The sequence below is a fragment of the Pneumocystis murina genome, assembly GCF_000349005.2.
Source record: "Pneumocystis murina B123 chromosome Unknown supercont1.15, whole genome shotgun sequence".
Classification (NCBI taxonomy): Eukaryota; Fungi; Ascomycota; class Pneumocystomycetes; order Pneumocystales; family Pneumocystaceae; genus Pneumocystis; species Pneumocystis murina.
Genome location: NW_017802373.1, coordinates 143,390 through 165,385, shown reverse-complemented (window position 1 = coordinate 165,385; position 21,996 = coordinate 143,390). Strand labels below are relative to the sequence as shown.

General features: G+C 28.5%; 10 protein-coding genes across 10 annotated transcripts; 6 read left to right on the top strand and 4 right to left on the bottom strand.

Annotated features, from left to right (window-relative positions):
* Positions 1 to 280: 280 nt before the first annotated feature.
* On the top strand, positions 281 to 1,193 carry PNEG_03063 (hypothetical protein; the record flags this gene model as incomplete). Its single annotated transcript, XM_007876928.1, has 4 exons — positions 281 to 361; positions 421 to 586; positions 632 to 925; positions 973 to 1,193. The coding sequence occupies exons 1-4, from the start codon at positions 293 to 295 to the stop codon at positions 1,191 to 1,193; spliced, it is 750 nt and encodes a 249-aa protein (XP_007875119.1). The 5' UTR covers positions 281 to 292.
* Positions 1,194 to 1,398: 205 nt separating this feature from the next.
* PNEG_03062 (hypothetical protein) lies at positions 1,399 to 3,848 on the bottom strand (the record flags this gene model as incomplete). The annotated part of the gene is made up of 10 exons (XM_007876927.1): positions 1,399 to 1,455; positions 1,504 to 1,591; positions 1,639 to 1,664; positions 1,716 to 1,888; positions 1,938 to 2,735; positions 2,805 to 3,005; positions 3,051 to 3,302; positions 3,358 to 3,540; positions 3,584 to 3,686; positions 3,732 to 3,848. The coding sequence occupies 10 exons, from the start codon at positions 3,846 to 3,848 to the stop codon at positions 1,399 to 1,401; spliced, it is 1,998 nt and encodes a 665-aa protein (XP_007875118.1).
* A 432-nt stretch (positions 3,849 to 4,280) lies between these two features.
* On the top strand, positions 4,281 to 4,822 carry PNEG_03061 (hypothetical protein; the record flags this gene model as incomplete). Its single annotated transcript, XM_007876926.1, has 4 exons — positions 4,281 to 4,360; positions 4,404 to 4,572; positions 4,614 to 4,649; positions 4,694 to 4,822. 4 exons carry the CDS (start codon positions 4,281 to 4,283, stop codon positions 4,820 to 4,822), a joined length of 414 nt encoding a protein of 137 aa, XP_007875117.1.
* On the bottom strand, positions 4,597 to 5,449 carry PNEG_03060 (hypothetical protein; the record flags this gene model as incomplete). The annotated part of the gene is made up of 2 exons (XM_007876925.1): positions 4,597 to 5,123; positions 5,174 to 5,449. 2 exons carry the CDS (start codon positions 5,447 to 5,449, stop codon positions 4,854 to 4,856), a joined length of 546 nt encoding a protein of 181 aa, XP_007875116.1. The 3' UTR covers positions 4,597 to 4,853.
* A 391-nt stretch (positions 5,450 to 5,840) lies between these two features.
* On the top strand, positions 5,841 to 7,257 carry PNEG_03059 (hypothetical protein; the record flags this gene model as incomplete). Its single annotated transcript, XM_007876924.1, has 3 exons — positions 5,841 to 6,521; positions 6,615 to 6,726; positions 6,769 to 7,257. 3 exons carry the CDS (start codon positions 5,841 to 5,843, stop codon positions 7,179 to 7,181), a joined length of 1,206 nt encoding a protein of 401 aa, XP_007875115.1. The 3' UTR covers positions 7,182 to 7,257.
* Positions 7,258 to 7,404: 147 nt separating this feature from the next.
* PNEG_03058 (hypothetical protein) lies at positions 7,405 to 12,397 on the top strand. Its single transcript, XM_007876923.1, has 18 exons — positions 7,405 to 8,004; positions 8,048 to 8,251; positions 8,304 to 8,483; positions 8,537 to 8,746; positions 8,798 to 8,923; positions 8,967 to 9,074; positions 9,118 to 9,246; positions 9,292 to 9,436; positions 9,477 to 10,590; positions 10,633 to 11,047; positions 11,092 to 11,181; positions 11,224 to 11,333; positions 11,380 to 11,486; positions 11,539 to 11,750; positions 11,798 to 11,932; positions 11,974 to 12,099; positions 12,139 to 12,237; positions 12,280 to 12,397. Exons 1-18 carry the CDS (start codon positions 7,477 to 7,479, stop codon positions 12,310 to 12,312), a joined length of 4,071 nt encoding a protein of 1,356 aa, XP_007875114.1. The 5' UTR covers positions 7,405 to 7,476; the 3' UTR covers positions 12,313 to 12,397.
* A 342-nt stretch (positions 12,398 to 12,739) lies between these two features.
* PNEG_03057 (hypothetical protein) lies at positions 12,740 to 13,626 on the top strand (the record flags this gene model as incomplete). The annotated part of the gene is made up of 3 exons (XM_007876922.1): positions 12,740 to 12,933; positions 12,977 to 13,477; positions 13,522 to 13,626. The coding sequence occupies exons 1-3, from the start codon at positions 12,808 to 12,810 to the stop codon at positions 13,624 to 13,626; spliced, it is 732 nt and encodes a 243-aa protein (XP_007875113.1). The 5' UTR covers positions 12,740 to 12,807.
* A 954-nt stretch (positions 13,627 to 14,580) lies between these two features.
* On the top strand, positions 14,581 to 16,159 carry PNEG_03056 (hypothetical protein; the record flags this gene model as incomplete). The annotated part of the gene is made up of 6 exons (XM_007876921.1): positions 14,581 to 14,818; positions 14,860 to 15,035; positions 15,084 to 15,339; positions 15,385 to 15,619; positions 15,659 to 15,699; positions 15,744 to 16,159. 6 exons carry the CDS (start codon positions 14,581 to 14,583, stop codon positions 16,157 to 16,159), a joined length of 1,362 nt encoding a protein of 453 aa, XP_007875112.1.
* A 110-nt stretch (positions 16,160 to 16,269) lies between these two features.
* Positions 16,270 to 18,055, bottom strand: PNEG_03055 (hypothetical protein; the record flags this gene model as incomplete). The annotated part of the gene is made up of 7 exons (XM_007876920.1): positions 16,270 to 16,852; positions 16,896 to 17,152; positions 17,197 to 17,496; positions 17,541 to 17,597; positions 17,643 to 17,795; positions 17,841 to 17,889; positions 17,982 to 18,055. The coding sequence occupies 7 exons, from the start codon at positions 18,053 to 18,055 to the stop codon at positions 16,270 to 16,272; spliced, it is 1,473 nt and encodes a 490-aa protein (XP_007875111.1).
* A 791-nt stretch (positions 18,056 to 18,846) lies between these two features.
* Positions 18,847 to 21,952, bottom strand: PNEG_03054 (hypothetical protein; the record flags this gene model as incomplete). The annotated part of the gene is made up of 15 exons (XM_007876919.1): positions 18,847 to 18,956; positions 18,998 to 19,061; positions 19,110 to 19,293; positions 19,343 to 19,539; positions 19,581 to 19,958; positions 20,004 to 20,227; positions 20,276 to 20,523; positions 20,566 to 20,585; positions 20,628 to 20,707; positions 20,752 to 21,002; positions 21,047 to 21,198; positions 21,243 to 21,331; positions 21,380 to 21,501; positions 21,559 to 21,620; positions 21,926 to 21,952. The coding sequence occupies 15 exons, from the start codon at positions 21,950 to 21,952 to the stop codon at positions 18,847 to 18,849; spliced, it is 2,208 nt and encodes a 735-aa protein (XP_007875110.1).
* Between the last annotated feature and the right edge of the window lie 44 nt (positions 21,953 to 21,996).

The following is a 21,996-nucleotide window of genomic DNA, read 5'->3' as shown; positions in this document are numbered from 1 at the left end:
AACGTGTTTACTGAGTTACTATGACAATATGTGTTACTATGACAACAGGTTGTCATAGTAACCTTTCTCCAGATCTCCCATGAACGAGTTCTGTCTCTTCAGTTTTAGTCTGTTCTTTTTTTCGTCAAAAATACATCCAATTTAAACAAGAATGACTGAATATTTGAAATTATTGAGATTTTATAAGAATCCCAATTTTTGAGTTTCAGGGTTTTTACCTACTTTTTGAGCCGCGTCTTCGCGCCTCAAAGTAAATAAAGTGAAAAAACGAAAAGATCGAAATTATAAGAAAATGACGTTAAGCTCTACACAGCAGGATTGTGTTGCAGCTAAAGTGCTTCGAAGAGCGGAAATTTCTCGTGTAAATTAATATGTTTTTTTTGAATATTTTGTTTCTGATATTTGATTTTTTATCATCAGATGACTCGACTATTAAAATCTCGGTTAACTCTTGCTACATATAAAACTAGTCGTGGTTGGCAGAATCTTGCTCTTGAAAATATTACACCTCGTCTTACAGAGGAGTTTAAATTGAATAAAGATCGTCGTTCTAACCCTTTTATTATGCCTACAACACAATCAGAATGTTAATAATTTTTATTTTATATCGTTATCTTATTTTAATGGTTAGATTTTGTATTGGGAAAGGGTTCGCACCCAGTGGAAAATACTCCAGTCTGGTCGGATAGGATTCGTTTACATCAGTCATCGCCGGTTCATAAAAATAATTCGGTAGATACATTTTTGCCATCTAATTATTTAAACGCATATCATTTGATACGACCGACACAATCGAGTCCACCCCGAACACCGCCTTACAGACCTTCTATGCGTACGATGACGCCTCATACGGGAGAAGAAGGTGTTGATTTATTGATTTATTTGGCTACATCACCGTCTCATGCATCTATATCTACTCGATTCCGTAGGAATTTTTTGGAGTTATTATTTAAATTAATTTTTTAATTTTAGCGCCAAATACGCCTCAGAATTTTGATTTTTCTGATTTTGTTAATATTACACCATCACCGGCACAAGTGGCATGGTCTTCTCGAACACCAGGAAGTACACCTGCACGAAAAAGATTAACTTATGATCAATCATTGCCTTTATCTTCTTCTCCTGCGACACCGGGTTCTACTTTAAGAGTGGATACAGGTTCGATGGAGCTTGGTGGAGAGTTGTCTATTTAAATCAAAAGAATTTTATGCATTGGGTATTGTTTATATCTTTATATTGTGTCATTAATTAAAGAATTATAAGGAATGTTTAATTGGTATTTGGCAAGAAAAATGGTTCTTTAGTATCTATGATTTAGACAGATTATTTTTTATTCATAAAAGGACTTGTCAATTATTAGGGTTTTCCAATACGATTGGTTTTAAGGGCTATATTTGGTCAAATTTGCAATTGTTTTTTATCTATATAAATGACTCCTAATGTATTACACCATTTCTTTGAAAAAAAACAGTTAGGATTTGTTGAAATAATATTGGAAATTACCCCAGTTGAACCATAAAAACCAGCGATTTCATATCCTTCGGGTGTAGTTACGTATTTATAGTGACCTGACACAGTTCCATATAAAGGGCTATTTTCTATCATTAAAAAGGAAATATATTTATTTTAGATGCCTGCCTTGTTCTATTCCATGTTGTTATGATCTATATTAAGTTTTAGTTGTAATTTAGATACCTATTAAAGTAAATGATTACCTGTAAAGCATCGATCCATGCGTTAGACCAGATATAAAGGCCTTTTATACGTTCTCCTTTTGGTCCATCTATGGGGAAATTGTTTAAGTTCCCGCCATTCCCTGATGTTGCCATGGTTGATTCATTATTAAAGATGAATTTTAAGCCATCGATAAATAAACCAGAGCGTATGCCTTATGAGTTAGAATATCAGAAAAATGAAATAAAATATATATTTTATACAAATATTGCTCAGTTTGTCGAGTTTATTAGAAAAATCGAATTGAAATTTTAATAATGCTTCATCCGATCTACCAAACTGGAAGCTTTTAATACCCAATCCAGCATCCAAAGAAACAGTTGAGTCTAGTAATTCTTTTTTGAAATCTTCGATAGTAATTTCACATAATGCGGCTGAAGTAATAATAGCTTTTAAAGGTTGTATATTATTAGGAATTTTTGCATATTTGCGAAGGCTTTGTTCTTCTAAAAGAATTTCTTTTTTTGAATTATCATGAAAATCAAGATATGCATAATACTTATCGTTTGCGTATATTTCAATTAATATAACTCCTTCATCTGACATTACAAGAAATTTGTCCTTCATAGAATAATAAAGAAGATTTCCAGCTTCTATAATAGGGTCATCTGGTAAGGCAAAAAGTTTATGATATCGAAATTTAATCATGTCTAAATAATGCCATGAACATTCAGATTCAGGAAGGCATGGTCCCCAAGATTCTTTTTTTGTTCTTGCTGAGTATGGCTCTATAGTACAAAATGTTCTGTTGAAATGTACATAATCTCTATGCATAATTCCAGTAGATCGATGAGGAGCGCCTAAGAGATGGCCAACTTCATGTAAAAATGCGCCAATTCCTATATTTGCGCATTCCCAGATTGTAGAACTTTCATTATTATCATTTGCCACATATCTTGTATCAATTGCTGTATCGTCTAGAAAAGTAGGTACCACTTCTTCTATACAAGATGGAAAACAATGCATAGAATGAGATCCAAATATAGCTAGACGTTGTAGATCTAAAGAAATAAATAAATTTTTATCCACTAAAATGGACGTATATATGTATATGTCCATTTTAATCTTACCAGTTCCTCCTCCTAAAGCTGCATGGCCTAAAATCATTTTTCCATCCCAATGGCTATCTAGAATGCATGCTGCAACATGGACTGGAGATTCGGATTTAAACACATCTCCGTATTCTCTTATGCTTTCAAGCGCTATTTCATATAAACCATCCTTTTTTGTGGCAGCTGGATTTTGTTGAGCCAAATTAACATCTCGAATTTCTAAAACTGTTTTTAACTCTTAAAAATATTCAGATTCAAGCTAACCCTTAAGAGAATATTTAGATCGAACTATATGAATTTTTGCTGTTTGTCTAATGATGTCTTTCTCTTGAGATGACAATGTATCTATTAAATTTTCTTCTTCAAAACGAAAACATCTTCTTCCAAACCCATTTCTTGCCATTTTTTCACCCGTAAACGCTTGCCACAGATATGCAATCATTCGAAGCTTTTTTATTGCTAATTCTAATCCATTTCCTTCCTTTTCTTTGCGTGAAGGCGGTGCATCATATTCTTCTACAAGGAAAAAATATTAATTATTTATAAATATTATATGAATACTTAATTTTACCTGGTGAATCCTTTGCTAACAAAATTACAAGATAAAGTGGTGGATTTTTAACTACATTAATATAATTTAGAAAAATAACTGTAGAAAACTGTATAGACATGTTATGTGGAGGAAAAAATTCAAAAGTTAAACAATTCATTCCCTCATTCAAATGAACCAGACATTTAAAATGTGATTTTATGCCTGTAAAACTTATTAATATGTATTTATCCTCCAAAAATATTACATGGCCATGTTTGAGACGGAAAACTATTTTTGTCATGATGAACAACAATTGTTCCTTCTTTTATATCTTTTGTTCCTGCTCTTCCATAAACTAAAATAATACGCTATAATTAATAAATTTTTATTTTTCAATCTGTTTTATTTTTTACCTGATATACAGTTTCTCCGCTTAAGATATTTTCAATTCTTGGAGCATATTTTTCTTTAATTAAATCCGTTTGTTTTCTAGAAATACCTGGTATCCAACATGTCTTTGTTCTACACATTTTTATCTTAAATTATATATTTGTCTATTCTTTTTTTATCCGCTATATATATCTATACTTTATATGTCTTTCAAATAATATAGATAACATAAAATCCTTCTTATGCCTAAAAATAACTGTATTAAGAGCTTAATAATGAATTTAATGGTAATTTAATCTTTTTTTTATAAATTTATCTTTCAAATACTCCGAATATATGCACAAATTTAGTGATTATATGCATGTATTTTCGACTATATGCACAACTCTGTATCAGTTTTATATGTTTTTATAGCCTTTTTTCTTCTTTTTTATTTATTAATGACAAATTTTATTAAAAAATCCAATTTGTATCGTTAGTCTTAAAAATATCAGTAAATACCACTTAAATAGTTTTTATAGATATTTCTATATAGATTTTCCTTTGGTCAAGTCAAAAATCTAATCTATATTATGATTGTTTCTAAATGTATTTTTTGTCGTATTATTTTAGGCGAATTACCCGCCTATAAACTGTTGGAAACTGAGAAATCGTATGTCATCACAATATTATATATAGAATAACCTAAGATTTAGGCTTGCATTTCTTGACATTCAACCCCTTAGTAGAGGTCATGCTCTTATTATTCCAAAGGAACATGCAGAAAAATTACATGAACTTAATGACGATTTTTTGGCAGATATTTTACCGATTGCTAAACGACTTGCTAATGCAATGGGTCTTGAACAATATAATCTATTACAAGTACTTTTTTATTTTTTGTTTTATAATTAATTTTAAAAAAGAATAATGGTTCTTTGGCTTATCAAGCAGTTTTTCATGTAAGGTTGTATATTTTTTTTGAAAAAAAATAATACATAAAAAGGTACATTTTCACTTGATTCCTAAGCCATCTAGCTCTGAAGGACTTTACGTAGAGTTTAAATCAGCTAATTCAGTCGGCTCGGATTTACTTGAAAGTGTTGCTCAAACAATTCGAGATAAATTAATATGACTCGATACTGTGCCTGATCACATGATCATATTTAACGAGGCCGAGAAGTGTTTCGAGCTTTTGAAGATTGTGTATGAATTGTTCGATCAGACTTGTTAGTGCGTTTGGATGCTGTTGTTTTAGAGGGTTGTGAGGGGCGTTCGATGAAAGAAGTTTCATTAGTTGTAAAAGTTGTGTCCGCTAGATCTAATCCTTGTGTATGGGAATTTTTATTGTCCCAGATGCGAGATGGAGTAGATTGAGATGTATTAGTGTAGTTTAGGTCGTTTTGTGCTCTTTTGAATGATTCATATACAGGTGCCTGTTTTAATAAATTAATTGAAAAATAAAAGAAAAAAATTGTTTTCAAACCTCAGGAAAATCAACGCAGAAAGCGTTCATATTAAGACCATAAAGAAAGGATGCAAAGCTTTCACTAAATTGAACAAGATTTGAATGTATCGATTGAACATGTTCAAAATTTTGTTGTACATCTATTAAAGCGTCTGCCATTTCTGCAAATGCCGGTGCAAGAGAATCTAATGGAAAAGGATCCTGTCTACTTCGAGATGATGAAAGATGTGATAAACTACCTTTTTCTATGCGTCGAAGAGGGGTAGTTGGGCGGGATTTCGATTTAAATGGCATTTCACTATATTCGTTATATCTTTGACAGTGCTGTTGCTCTGACGATGTGTTGCTAGGATTAGCTGTTTCTATGACAACATGTTGCTATGACAGTCTTGCTCTGACTAGGTGTTGCTATAAGTTATCCACCTTTTAAATTAATTTTTATCTGCAAAAATATTAAATTTTTATTTATTTTCTCTTTACGAGGAAATTCCTTTTCTTTAATATTTTTGCTCTTAAGGCAATCGATAGTCAGACTTCATGTTTTTAAGCTTTACTTTATTCTTGCACAGGTACTTGATTTAAAGTTTTAAAGGATTTGGTCTTTTTCAAAAAAAGAATTAAAAATTGAGTAATATAGAGTTATAAGAGGTCTTTTGGAGGCTTTTTATAGTTTTAGAAGTTTAGAATGGTTGCTATTGATAAAAAATTGGATGAATTGACCCGAAATGAAGAAAAAGCATTAAAATGCTTTTGGTTGTTTGTTTTGCTTCATTTTAAGAAGATCAATAGGGAAGATTTAGGGGAATATGTTATATTGAATGAGGAAAGTCATGGGTTTGGAAAAAAGTGTGAAATTTTTCTGAAAAATTCAGAAGAAATGGGAGGTATTGATGATAATAATGTTTCGAAGAAATTGTTGAGAGAACGACATATTTTAAATTACTTTTTTGCACTTTATGATGTGTTCTGGGAGATGATCAAGATGGACCACCCGGATGCCGTATTATTGCGTTTTTTAAGAGCGAGAAAATGGGATATTAGCAAATCATTTGTTATGTTAGCAGCAACAGTTTATTGGCGTCAAGAAACAGGGGTTGAAGAAGTTCTTCGAACAGGAGAAGCGGGTGCTATTGAGACAGGAGATGATGCGTTTATGAAACAATTAAGGCTTGGAAAAAGTTTTATTCAAGGTGTTGATCGGGAACATCGTCCTATTTGTTATATTCGAACGCATTTGCATAGGGCAGGTGAACAGCCGGATTTAGCTATTCAGCGATATATTATTTGGTTGATGGAAAGTGCACGACTAATGATTACATATCCTGTCCAAACTGCGACAATTTTGTTTGATTTAACTAAATTTTCGGTAAGTCTTTCAAAATCATAAATATTTCTTTTCCTTTGATTCTATATTGATATTTTTTGTCAATTTCATTTAACTTTTTTTAATATTTTTTAGCTGAAAAATATGGATTATATACCTATCAAGTTTTTAATCAAATGTTTTGAAGCACATTATCCAGAGAGTCTTGGTATATGTATTATTCATAAAGCACCATGGGTATTTCAAGGTATTTTGAAAGTTTTCTTTAAACTTTATTAAAATAAAATAGGGATTTGGAAGGTTATTAAAACCTGGCTTGATCCTGTTGTTGCTAAGAAAGTTTGCTTTACGAATTCACGCAAAGATTTAGAAGTTTATATTAAAGATACTGAAATTATTAAAGAATTGGGCGGAAAAAAGGATTGGGAATATAGATATATCGAACCACAAGAAAATGAAAATATCAAAATGCAAGATATCCTAACAAAAGAACGTTTATCATTGCAACGAAAGAATATAATTCATTCTTTTGAACAATTGACTATAAAATGGCTTAAAGAAAATGATACCGTGCAATCAGATTTACTTTTAGAACAACGTAATTTCATAGCAAGAGATCTTTCTCTAAATTATTGGCAATTGGATCCTTATATACGTGCTCGATCATTTTATGATAGAATTGGATTGATTTTTCAAGGTTAATTCACTATATATATATTTTTAAATCGATTTTAATCAGATTTTATCTTTAAAACATGGAGAAAAAAAGCGTAATTATAATCCTTAATATTAATTATGTTAATCTTTACTAAATATCCTTATTAAATATTTTTATAATACAAATAATTTATACTAAACTATTATTTACTCTATTATTAAGGTGCCTGTATACTTCCCTATCGTGCGTACGTACAACTACGTATAAAATACTATAAGGTTAAGAATATTAAATAAGCATATTTGGAAGATAAATAAGGGCTTTGATCGCCTAGAAATAATGGTTAGGCCTTCAAGAAATACCAGGGCGAATTTTCCGGAGAAAAAACGGTGTTATGGACGTATAGTTGGGTCATCTGAATCTGAGACGGAAAATGAGAACAATAAAGAGCAAAGAGACATAACAAGATCTCCAATAACTTCTACATCAGTAGCTTCAATGACATCATCTCCTATGAGCGCTTTATCTCCAAAAAAAGAGGATAATTTGACGATGGAATTTTCTTCATTAAAGATGTATACTAGTCCAGATAAAACAAAAGAAAAGGATATAAAAATCAAGCAAGGACCATTATCTTCTAAAGTAAAAAGGGTTCCTCTTGTTCAATTATCATCTTTGAGTCAGAATTCTCCAATTCAAAAACTTTCTTCAATTTCACCGGCTAAGTTAGGGTTATCTAATCAATTGATCTTGTCAGAACAGGCTGTAAATGATTCAAAACAGATAGAACGTTTAATGATTTCACAATTGGTATTAACGAATTTTAAGTCCTATGCTGGACGACAATGTATTGGTCCATTCCATCCTGTAAAAGACGCATTTTTTTAGTGGTTTAAATTGACTTGAATAGTCATTTTCCTCAATAGTTGGACCTAATGGATCAGGGAAATCGAATGTAATTGATGCACTGTTGTTTGTTTTTGGATTTAGAGCAAGCCAGATGCGTCAAAGTAAAATATCGGCGTTGATTCATAAATCTTTGGCTTATTCAGATCTTGATTTTTGCAGTGTTGAAATTTATTTTGAAGAAATACAGGAAATTGAGAACTCTAATGTTTGATTATTAATTTTGTTGGTTCTATAGTTTTTTTTAACTTTAAGTTTAGTCTTCATCTGTTTCGTATATTATTAAACCTGAGTCTCGTATGGTTATTTCACGTAAAGCTTTTAAAAATAATACAAGTAAATATATGGTGAATGATCGAGAAAGTAGTTATACAGAGATTACAAAACTTCTTAAGGAAAAGGGTGTTGATTTGGATCATAAGCGATTTCTTATTTTACAAGTAAGTGTGATTATAAATAGTCATGTTTTTGTGTTGTAAGACATTTGTCATAGGGTGAGGTAGAATCAATTGCACAAATGAAGCCTAAAGCACCGAACGATCATGAAGATGGTTTGTTAGAGTATTTAGAGGATATTATAGGTACTTCCAATTATAAAAAGCGTATAGAAGAGACTTCGATTAAATTGGATCGATTAAATGAGCTTTGTGAGGAGCGATTGAATCGGGTTTCTGTTGTTAAAAAGGAAAAGGATAATCTTGAGGTAAATTTAATAGTCTCTATGTATTTTATTTTTATATTTATCTATTTTTAGTCTCGTAAAGAAATAGTGTTATCGTATATTAGGGATGACAATATATTGACGATGAAACAATCAAAACTTTATCAAGCATATATTTTTGAATGTGATGCAAATATTGAAGCAACAAAAGAGCATATTGTAGTGGTTCTTTGAGTTGACTGAGATATCTAATTATTTATAGAAAAAGTTACGAGAGATAATTGATGCAGATGAATTTATGTATAAAGAGAATTCTAAAAAAATTAAAGAATTAGAAAAACAGCATGAGAAAATATTAAAAGAACATGAAGTAAATTATTATTAATGTTTTTTAAATATTAATTATTATTTAGAATTTAGAAATAGATTTATTAAATGCTCAAAAAGAATTTACTAAGTATGATCAAGAAAATATCAAGTTGCAGGAAAAGCAAAAGCATTTACTGCAAAAACAGAAAAAAAATAATACTTTAATACAAACTGTAGGGTCTTTCTTTGATATGGAAAAATCCTTAATATGATATTAGAATTCTCATTCTTATTTAGAAGCCGTAAGATCTATAGAAAATTGCGCTAATCAAATTACATCCTGTGAAAAGGAAATTTTCGAATTAACGAATAGGTTACAGTTAGAAACAAAAGAGTTAGAAAAAATAAGATACGAGCTTAAGGGTATTTTTTTAAAAAATCCTATTTTTTATAATATTATTAGATAAAACCCATGATATTTCAGACCAATTAGAAATAAAACAAAAGAAATTGGATCCCTGGATTGAGCAGATAAATAATAGACAATCTAAAATTGATGTTATTAATTCTGAAATAAAAATACTTGTAGATAAAGAGAATAGATCTGTGCAAGAAATTCATAATATTCAAAAAAGAATTCGAACAATTGAGGAGGAAGAGACTATTGCAAAAGAGACGATACAACAATGTCGAATTGATAAAGAAAATAAGGAGAGGGAATTACTTTATGCTAAAGAAGAATATGAGAAAATGAAGGAAGAAGAAAAAAGGTTTAAAGAAAAGCTTTCTCAATGCCACCAAAAAGAAGATGAAGCAAGAGCTTCATATTCAGAATTTCGGAATCATAATTCTGTTTTAGATGGGCTTATGAAGCTTAAGGAATCCGGTCGTATTGATGGATTTTATGGGCGTTTAGGAAGTCTCGGAACAATTCCTGATAAATATGATATTGCAATATCAACAGCATGTTCCTCTCTAAATCATATGGTTGTCGAGACAGTTGAAGCTGGTCAGCAATGTTTAGAATATCTTAGAGAGAACAATCTTGGGAGAGCAGTATTTATTATATTAAATCGCTTACCATCTCGGTCTATGAGTCCTATTGAAACGCCTGAAAATGTTCCACGATTATTTGATCTTATTACACCAAAAGAAAAGAAATTTTCCCCTGCGTTTTTTAATGCTCTTCAAAATACACTTGTTGTAGATGATTTGCTGCAAGCTAATCGTATAGCATATGGGAAGAAAAGATGGAGAGTAGTTACATTAGATGGACAATTGATTGATAAGTCCGGTACAATGACAGGTGGAGGAAATAAGGTTTTACGGGGTGGAATGAGTAGCAAATTAGAGTCAAATGTCTCTATTTCATCTATAACAAAGTATGAACAGGAACGAAAGGTTATTGAAAAAGCATATCAGACGTTCAGTTCAAAATACATACAACTTCAGAGTAAGATAAATAATATAGCTAAAGAAATTCCTGAATTAGATGTTAAAATATCGATTCTTTCTTTAGAACTTTCGACATATCATAATAATATTCTTGATGCAAAAAAAACATTAAAAGAAGTAAGGTATTAAGTATGATATTATGAGTATTGCAATTCTAATGAAAGTTCTTTGTATGAAATATCTCCTGTAGAGATAAAAAAGAAAAAAGAATTGGAGAATGAGGTTGCTTCTTTGGAGAAAGAAAATGTTATGACTCGTAAAAATATGGTTGGAATTGAACAAGAAATAAAACAATTGCAAGATCGTATTATGGAAATTGGAGGGATTCGCTTACGTACTCAAAAAGCAAAGGTTGATAACATTCAAGATCAGCTTAATACAATTCATGACTCTATTGCAAATGCAGATGTTTTGAAAATTAAAAAGGAAAAGGATAAAGTAAGGTTTGAGAAGGCTATAAGTGATAGTAAAAATGAATTACAAGTCATTGAAACGCAAGTTTTTGATGTTAAAAGTAATATTACTAAAAAAACAAAATTAATTGATACTTTGCGTTCTAAGATTGAAAAAATTCAACAAGTACAGAATTATTTATACTTTTTAATTAATACTAAATAATTCAGGAAATAAATGATAAAGCAGATGAATTGTTAGAAATAAAATCGAGGCAAAATGAGGAGATGAAAGTGAATAATGCTGCACGTGCAAAAGAGGTTTTATATTTTGATTTATTTATTTTATTTTTAATCTTTTAGATTGAAACAAAAAATAAATTAGAAGAATACAATAAAGTTCTTCTTGATAATGAAAAGAAATCAAAGCATTGGAAAGATAAATTAAATGGTCTTAAACTTCAAAATATTAGGTAAATATTGATTTGGTATTTTTTTAATTTTGAATTAAATTATTAGTGATACCTTAGAAGATAATGAACCACTGGAATTGCAAGTATTTAGTAAAGAAGAACTCAAGAATATAAATCAAGAAAAACTTAAATCAGAAATTCTTGTATTGGAAGGTGAGTAATGCATATATATATATGTATGTATCTTTGGTTTATAATAATATAGAAAAAACTCAAAATATAAAAATTGAATTTGGTGTGTTGGAAGAATATCGAAAAAGAGAACAAGAATATAAAGCACGAAGTGAGGATTTGGAAAATATTGTTAATGAAAGGAATTCTGTTTGCTCTTATTTAAATGAGTTAAAGCAAACTCGATTAAATGAATTTATGCTTGGTTTTAATTTAATATCTTTAAAATTAAAGGAAATGTATCAGGTTAAATATGTTTTCAAACTTTTTATCTACTTATTTATCCTATTTAGATGATAACAATGGGAGGAAACGCTGAGCTAGAATTAGTTGATAGCTTAGATCCTTTTTCTGAAGGCATTCTCTTTAGCGTAATGCCTCCTAAAAAGAGTTGGAAAAATATTTCTAATTTATCAGGTGGAGAAAAGGTCTTTTTTTAATCATATATATAATCATGTAACATTTTTAGACACTTAGTTCTCTTGCATTAGTCTTTGCACTTCATCATTATAAACCAACACCCCTTTATGTTATGGATGAAATAGATGCTGCATTAGATTTTCGTAATGTATCTATTGTTGCTAATTATATCAAGGTATTTTACTATAAATATTTTTTTTCTAATTTTATCAAGGACCGAACAAAAAATGCTCAATTTATTGTTATTTCTTTGCGAAATAACATGTTTGAACTTGCTGCAAGGCTCATTGGTATCTATAAAACTGAAAATATGGTAACTAGAATTATTAAAATATTTTAACTCTAAAAACTTCAGACAAAAACTATTACTATGGAAAATATATTATAGATTTCTTATTTTATATTTCTTTTAAATATTTACAACTCTATATTTCTCAATACAAAAACTAAATGCAAATATTTACAAGCTCTCAGACATCCAAGGAAGGATTAAGGTTTCATCGTACGATTAAATTGGGTTCAAATACTTATCGTACTCTACTGAAAACTGCGAATGTAAAGCTTATGGACTTCATCATTGAGCTTATTCAAATTGCTTTAAGTCTTCTTTTTATTTTAATTTTTTAACATAAAAATAAGACTTAAGTCAACCGTCAAAAAAAAAAAATTATAAACATAAGGATAAATCAGAACTTTTCTTAAAAAACTAAGAAAAAATCACATTATTTTTCTTTCAGCGTCGATCCGTTTTTTATCATATTTTTCATCATTTTTATCAATTATGTTTTCGTTTTTAAGAAAAAGGGTTTAGATTTTTTAAAAATTTTAAAAAATATTAAAGAAAAGTTGATTAAATTTATTAAAAATATTATTAAGAGTTAGGATGAGTCGTAGTCATAACAATTATCCTACGGAAAATAGTGTTATTGGTTGTTCAGAAACAGCACAGCCTGGAGTAGCTATTTTATTATTATTGCAGTTTATTGATGGGTTAAGCTCAACACAAAAGGTACTAAATAGGGTTGTATATTGTAAATGACAAGTAGTTTTAGAGATATGATTTGGCAGGATGGAAAGCTTTTGTTCATTCATATTTTACAGATTACGCTATGATGAGATTATCTTTTGTTTCGCCTCAGACAACATATCCTACGCCGTATGCAGCACAGAATGCACAAATGGAGCATACGTCTCGTGTTTTTGAATTATCTACTCTTGTTTTACCTATTTTTTTATGGACAAATCATGAAAACGGAGTTACACAGATGCAATTTGTCTTGGGAGCAGTAAAAGAGCAAATAACAGTTGCGCATGGTTATGTAGTGGCATGTCCTCAAGCAAAACTTATTTATTGGTATTCAAATGGTTCTCAGGTTGTTGCTGAAGGACATCTTTGTGTTCAATTTACACCAGCTATATTGAAAATGGAATGGTTTGAATTTATTACACTTCGATCAGATGAGTACGTTTTACGGGATATGGCTCGCTCAAATCTACCATTATCTCCAGTAAATGATTTGGGGATTACTCGTAAAGCGTTAAGATGTCTTGAAGTATATTTTATTTTTTTGTTAATTTAGTTTTTTATTTATATCAGATGGGCGAAAGTTTGACTGACATGTATGCTTTAATGGTTGCTTCACAGGTTAATCGATTAGGGCCGTTGAAAACTCTTTCACATTTTGTGTCATTGCTTGAATGAATTAATGGTATTTAATGGTAAAATAAGCTGAATTTTTTCTTGAATATTCAGTTTAGAATCGATTATAATGAATATATGAATGAGATAAGAAGACCTTTGATGTCTCTGTATGAATTGATTAAGAGTTATGGGTTTTTTATGTATAATTTTTGATTATATTTTTTTTTCTAGAGTTAAGATATTTTAAAAATCTTTAGATATCATTTGCTTTCATTCTTTCAAAATGATATGCGTTTCTATCTTTGTTGGTAGGATATCTTGATATTTGAATCATTTGTTTTTTTTGTCGAATTCCTGTTTTTATAAAGGCTTATTTATTACAGTTGTATATTGGTTTTTTAAAGGATTTTAACTTAGTATCCTAAAGTATTCTGCTTTTAATGGACAAATTCTTATTAAATATTAGACTCAACTTTAAAATATATTGATTTTTTAAAAAAGCATTATCTATGATTTTAGCGAATCATACTATCTTATCATAACTAGCTTATTCGGAAATTATTAATCATCTCTTTATAAATAATATGATAAAATATTGGATTTCTGTAGTTGAGTTTTTAGTTTTAGAGTTATATTATATTTTGTAATATAATGTTTTTTATAGATAAACTTTGGACCTGAATTCTGTTTTTTAATGTTTTATTGGATATGTGACACAATTATTTGTTTTTTAAATAAAGGATATGATTTTCTTAATTTTTTAACCAAGGTCTAAAATTCGATAAATTGCATAAAATAATTTTAGAAAAAATACACTAAAAATGGATGATTTGTTTAGGATTCATTGGATTTAAAGTCAATATTTTTAATTAAATATTAGGTTATATATATATATCTTTTTTTTTAGAAAAAAATACCTATTTTTATGAGAAAAATACAAATTTTATATATTTTATTAAAAACATAATTAAAGATCTATAAAAATATAGTATTCTCTTTGAAAAGGACTAGAAAATGAAGAAAACAGTATTGTCGGATACGAATGTTATACATGGTCTTTATCCTTGTTTATTTGAGTCTTCAGTATTAACTTTAAATGATACAAAAAATAAGCCATATAAATTGTCTTCTAAGTCTTTAGGTGCTTTAAAGCCAGATGATTTTCCGGAGGAAATACTTTTTGTTGGAAAGAGATGTAAAGAATTAAAAAAAGAGCTATCCGGTATCTATAAAAACAAATATAAATCATCAGGTTTTTTATAGACATATTTTATAAGAAAATTGATTTAAAAGGAAATGATGAAGCAACTGAAGAAGATAAATGTGAACGTGATTTAATTAAGAATTTTGGCTTTATAAATTTTAAATCTAGTCAAAAACCATCTTTATCTGGTTCTCGGAAAGTAAAAGGGCTAAAAAATAAGGTTAAGTATACTAAAGAAGATGACGCAGAATTGGATTATATTGAGGTGATTATCTTTGTTTTATTTTTATGTATTTTTTACATTTACAAATAGAATATAACTGCTAGCGGATATTTAAATTATGATGAACTTTTAAAAGAATATGAATTAAGTTCAGTATTTTTAGATGAAGAAGATGTAGTAATTCATGATGACGGTAATTTGAGTGAAAAAAATAAATATGATATATATAATCGATTTGAATTTGATACATGTTCTATCCCAAGATCAGACCGTCGGGTTTGGAAAAACAACAGAATATCATTGTCTTATTTGAATAAAAGATTTAAAAAGAATTACGATTTAGAAGGTTTAAAGAGATGCTCTTTTTTTTTAGGTTTAATTGTTTTTTTAGATGATAATTATTTTTCTTTTTATAATAATAATTTAGAGAATTTAGAAAATTCAGGCAAAAATGTAGGAAGAAAAAAGCATCAAAAACCTTATGGAAAGGTCTCTGTCTTGGAAAATCTAAAGAAAGATGAAAGGGAAAATAAAAAAGATAAAATGGTTGGAAGAACTTTTAGAGAATTGCTTCTACATGTTAATGATATAATATTATGTTTTTTGTCTGATTGTGATTTGATGGAGTACGTTAAGTAATTTTGTTGATTTATTTAATGATATAGTCTTGATCTTGTTCCTATGGATTCCCATGCTCGTAAATGGGGTATTTTTTAAAATAGTAATTGTGACATTTTAATATAAATACAGTTCATATTTTGGCTGATGCTTATGGCATTGTTTCAAAATCTTCTGGGAAAAAGGAATTACGGCATGTAGTTTTATATAAAACTACTCGAGTTCATGATAACTATTCGAAACGTCATGTTGCTAGAATTTTACAGATTCTTAATTATAAACAATATAATTTTAAAGTTTCTAGAATGAAAGGCTCTGAATCAGAAGATAATTATCGCAAAATTTCTAAGAATAGACATAAATATAAATACCATGATGGTGATATTGTTGGTAAAGATGCACCTGAAATAGATAAAGATAATAAAGGAAGAATGATGCTAGAAAAGCTAGGGTGGATTGCAGGCAATGGATTAGGAGCAGCTGATAATAAAGGAATTGAAGTGCCTGTAATGGCTGTGATTAAAACGACTAAATTGGGACTTAGATAGTGTTTTTATAACATATAATACATTTCGCATTGCTTTAGAGATGCATTTAATAAATATACAATATTATTTCATATTTAGACTTTAAAACTAATGTTTTATAATATTAAATGTTATTTTTTGCGTTTTAGTTGAGGTAATGGTTGAGCATGACCAGAGTGTCTAACATGATCGAATAATTTGTTTCTACTTGAAAAGTTTTCGAAGCAAAATGTACATGTATTATTATTATTATTTAAATTCTTGTTTTTTTTTCCTTTTGTTTTTGGGTTTTTTGGAGATTTATTTTTAGTTATATCATTTTCTTTTTTTTTAATTGTTAAATTTTGATCCAAAATATTTGATAAAGAGTCAACATTTTTGCTTAAATTATCTTTATAATCTTGTACTTCCATAAAACTCGTTTCTGAATTATATTTTATATCTGATTCTTCATCTGAAAATTGCAATGATTGCTCATCATCAATAGAACTGTGTTCTTTGTTGTAATTTTCTTGTTTTAGGTTATTTAAATCCTGTTCTTGATATGTTTCAAAATTATCATCACCTGTAAAATATTCCTCAACACTATCTGATGATTCTGGTTCTTTCTCTAAAATGTTAATATTTAATTTTTCAGATTCCTTCTTTAATATTTTTTTAAAAATATTTACAGATCTAATATGCTTTTTGGTTTTTTCATGTTCTATGAATTGTCTATATATATAAATTAAAGTTCAAAAAAAAAATAACAACTTACTTCTCACTCTTAAATGACTTTTTACATATAATACATTCAAATATTTTTTCTTCTTTTTCTTCTTGTTCTTCCTCTATATTAGTATTTATTTTTGTCCATTCTTGTTCGTCATAAACACCAAGACTGGCATGAAATAGTGCCCTATCTTTTTCCGCCTGCGCTTTGGAAGAAGCAAGAAGAGATGCCTGACGATCTGTCTCTGATACTTTTTCAATTTTAACTCTTATATCACGCTTTTTTATAAAATTAACTAAAGACTAAATAAATTAATATTCTGAATAAATTTTTATATCTGAAATACCTTTACGGCATCATTGAATTCTTTTATTGCAATCTTTCTTAGTTTGTTGTTTTCTTTTTCCATAATACGTTTTGCTTTTCTTTCAGAATTTTTATATTTGTATTGATCAACCCATGAAAATGATTTTAAAGTAGAAAAGCATGACCATTTCTCATAAAACTCTTTAACAGTTGGAATATATGGGGATTTTCCGTTTCCAAAAGATGGCAATTTTTCTATATTATTAACTTGTTCATTTGCATATGCTAGCTCTTCTGATGCTAGTCTTTCAAATAAATTTCTTATCTTTGTATAAAAACCCTATATTTTATCAAATAATGAGATATCTTCTGTTATTCTTGTACTTCACTTGAATCATCCATTTTTTTTGAAATAGTAGGATTAAAAAAGCTCATTAATTCCTTGATTTTACATAAAAAAATAAAAAAAAAAGATGAAATATGTACCTCTACTCTTATAGCAGTGAATGAACTCCTTGAAGAACTAGTCTTATTGTTTTGAACAAGAATTTCCTTTCGGTGTGTATCATACCATCTTCTTTCTGATTCATCTGACAAAACTTCATAAGCTGCTTGAATTAAAGAAAATTTTTCTGTTGCCTATATATCCTAAGATAATATCTAATACTTTTCTGCTCATAAAACCTCTTGACTATTATTATTTTTGTCTGGATGATAAATCAAAGCAAGACGTCTAAAAAAAAACGTTAATAGTGTCCAAAAAAAACAGAGAAAATAGAAAATCATGTAGTTCTAGAAGTAATATCTCAATATATGTTGTCTTACTTGTATGCTTTTTTAATATCATCCAAAGAAGCCCTTTGATCAACGCCAAGAACATTATAATAGCAATTTAACATGTTAAAAAGGCTTGAAAAATCCTTTTATATTGATTTTAGTCCTATATTTATATAAAATATTCTTTTATAAGGTATTTTTCTGTATATTTTTTACTATTCTATGTGAAATATCCTATTTAGACGTTTCATATATATATAAACTGGTAATTTCGATATTAGTTTTTATATATTTTTTAAGAGGTTAATTCTTAAAAATATGCTGAAATTGTCCTTAAATTACTTATTTGTTTATCTAAATTTTGTTTTTTTTTTTCATAATATTTTTGATATTTTTATAAATCAAAAAGCTTTTGATTTATAAAAATATGTTAAAAATTATTGAAAATCTTAATGAATCTTTAATTAGTTAAGAAATTTTGTATTTTAGAATGAAAAATTGTTTTTAATGTTTTTTTTAATAAAATTGTTATTACAGTAAATATTTTATAAATGTTTGTTTTAATAAATATTATGGAAAATAATATTGAGGTTATTTTAAAGAAAAATAGATGTCTATGGTAATTATAGTAATAATAGAATTATAATAATCTTAGTTATTTTGTTTTATTATACTTGGAGTATTTATGTTCGATTGAATGATCTTTATTGTAATTTTAAAATATTATATTTATTTTTTATAAATTTGAATAATATTGTTGTATATGAGATTTTAGAAAATTATTTGGTTTTTTAAGTTATTTTTAATTTTTTTTCTATTTTGAGTGAAGTATATAGTACAATTTTAAAAATGAATGTTATATTTATAAAAAATTATTTTATATTTATATAAAATAATTAATTGTGAAAAATAACTAGTATGGAGAATTGACAATACTAGAACGAGATTGCAAATCTTTTATAGGAGTTCGTAAAAGTGATTTTCGACTAGGTTTTTTGAAAGTGTATTTATTTACCATAGATACTAATATAATTAAATTATGCAATGAGTAAAAGAAAAATTACCATCATGTGGAAGAGCAACAATCACATTCTGATCTGTCCCAAATTTAAAATTATCGGCTTTAACCTTTTAAAAACATGAATAATTAAATTTTAAAGAATAATAAAAGTATACTTCATCTGTATATTGTCTTATTTTATATTTTCCTGTTTCACCTTTCACCACTTTTGAAAGCTCCCATGATATAACATACGGACCACTACTTGTAACAATAGTCTTTTCTTCAACACCCATTCCTGTATTAAATTTGGCTGGGGTAAAATTAATTTGTCCTTGCATCATTGCGACATGTACTGGACTATATTTCATTATTATTACAAAGATATTAAAATAATAAAAGTAATTACTTTAGTTGCAGTCTTTTTGGTTTTGGTTTAGTTTCTTTTTCAAAACTCTTTTCAAAACCGAGTTTCCCTTGATTTTTTCCTTCTTTTATTGTGCAATCAATAAGTAAAATATAACTTTTACATGTAGCTAAAACCCATTTTCCATCTGCGGAGATATCAATTCCAATTATAGGCTCGCCGAGAGCTGGTAGTGCAGTCTTTAAAAATTAGATAAACAAATACCTTAACAAATATCTACCTTAGCATTAACGCCAATTCTATCAAATAACCTTATATCTCCTTTATTAGATGCAACTGCTATATAGCCTTTTTCAGTAGTAGCTGCAACAGTAAAATCATTTTTAGTAGCATATTGTTTATGTTCACTCTTAACGATTTTATTTTTAGGTAGTCTAGGATCAATTCTAAATAGCGAATTGTGTGAAATGCCTATAAGTGTTTTTTCTGTAGTCATTTGGGCAAATTTACTTTCTGGTGTAAAATTTAATACTGAAATGTCATCATCGATTTTCCATTCATCAACAACCTTTCCATATTCAAGATCCATTTGATATAAATTATGAGGTTCATTAGGATTTTGTAATATAATTTCAGAATCTTCATTGTGGAGCATAATCTATAAATTAATAAATTATAAAATACTTATTTCCATTAAATATACCCTAGATGGTTGAAATTGTTTTCCCTTTGGTGTTTGAACTTTGTTAATAGCAGCTACAAATTCTAGTCGGTCATCGTCCATATGACGAAAAACGCCTATTTTATCGCCACGCACAACAAATGATCTATCATGCTTATATCCTACGGCTAGCTGGCTATTTTCTCCTTTGTTGTCCTCGCTCATAGATGAAAATTCATTCTCCTGATCTTCAGGGATATCATTAGCTATATAAAATTAATTTTAATGGAATATTTTATAAAAAGATAAATCACTATCACTATCTATATCCTCTTCATCATCTTCTTCAGTATTATCATTATTTACGTCTTCCATTTTAACATCTTGATGGAAAACATCAATAATGTATTCTTTGTCGTCATCTTTTATTTTGATCCATTTTTGTTGATTTAACATTTCCCATAAGGCTATCATAAATCCCTCTTGAAATCTTTCTTCAACTTCAATGTTACTAAATCGGAGTAACCATGAATATATTTGTGATCTGTCATCACAATAATTCCTAGAATAATTAACAATTTAATTGAAAAATAATAATCTAAACCAAATAAATGAAAGATGTTCCTAAAAAAATTAACATAGTAATTCTTAAGCAATATTACATACATAGTTAAACACTGGGTTAATATCAGGATGAATAGGCTGACCAAGCCATGTTCTTTCTGAACTTTTTATTTCCAACCAATCTATGGTTATTAAAAAATTTGTTTTAAAGATATTTCAACATTACATTCCCATGTATCTATTTCTGAAACAGTCGCTACAACATTACTATCCTGTAGTATGAAGACATTATCTGCTGCATCAAATAAATGTAACTCGGCAGACACCTGTACCATAATTTTTATTGAATTATCCACTGGTTCTTGCGTCTTGTCTTTAAGATGACATGTTTCTTGATCACCCTTAACTTTCGATGAAACCAATGGGCTTTGTACTAATGATGGATTTCGAAAAGAAGAGAATGTTGACTTTGATGTTCTTTTTAACTATATTAAAAAATATCTTCTTTATAAATCACTTACAAAAATTGACTTAAATCTTCATTCGTAGCTTCTTCATGTGACCTTCGATATTTCCTCTCAAACATACATCGTAAAGCAACTTCTTCAAACATGTGTAGAATATTTGATTGAATAGTTGAATCGCAAACAAATTCATACAAATCTTGTTCATCCTTATATAAATAAGGCATAAATATTATAAAAAACTTAGAAAAACCCCAGATAAATCACTCCATGCATAAACCACGCAATTTTCTCGAACAAAAGAGTGGAATTTTAGAGATTCATCCAATAAAAAACTTTTTTCTTCCACAAATCTTAGATAAATCACTTTTTTCCAAAAAAAAAATATACCATCCTCTTGCTCATCCTCATTAAGAATTTGTTCTTCTCCTTCTTCATAGGCCCTTTGTATAACTAATTGATAATGAAATTCTGTGAACGTTCGTTTTATGTTTGCTGCTGCATCTTTATAGCTTTTTTTCAATAAGAATCAGATATTTCCATTTACATTCATTCTTTATAATACATACATGCATTCTCTACGTCCTTTGGGAGACGATGGTCGTACAAGATAAAGTTGTCCTACTGGAATCTGCGCAATATCAAAACTTTCTGGATTCCCTAAAAATACGGTTATTTAAACTCGGAAAAAAAAAGAAATATATAATAAATCATCCCCAAAATCTTTCCAAAAAGCCTTTTCAACATGAACATGTCAAATATTAAGGGAAATTCAAGAAATATAAGTTTCTTTACTTTTTTGCGGTTAGCAGGTTGCTGGTTGCTCTAGCAACCTGTTTATGCACTATATCTTAAAAAAATATATGAATTTTATTAATGAAAAAATATTCTGGTTTTTTTACATAAAATCTTACATTATTGTGCTTTTAGAACTACATAATTCATAAAAAAAAGATGACTCATTTACACTCTCGTTGCTAAGACAACCAGTCTATCGACTTGATGCA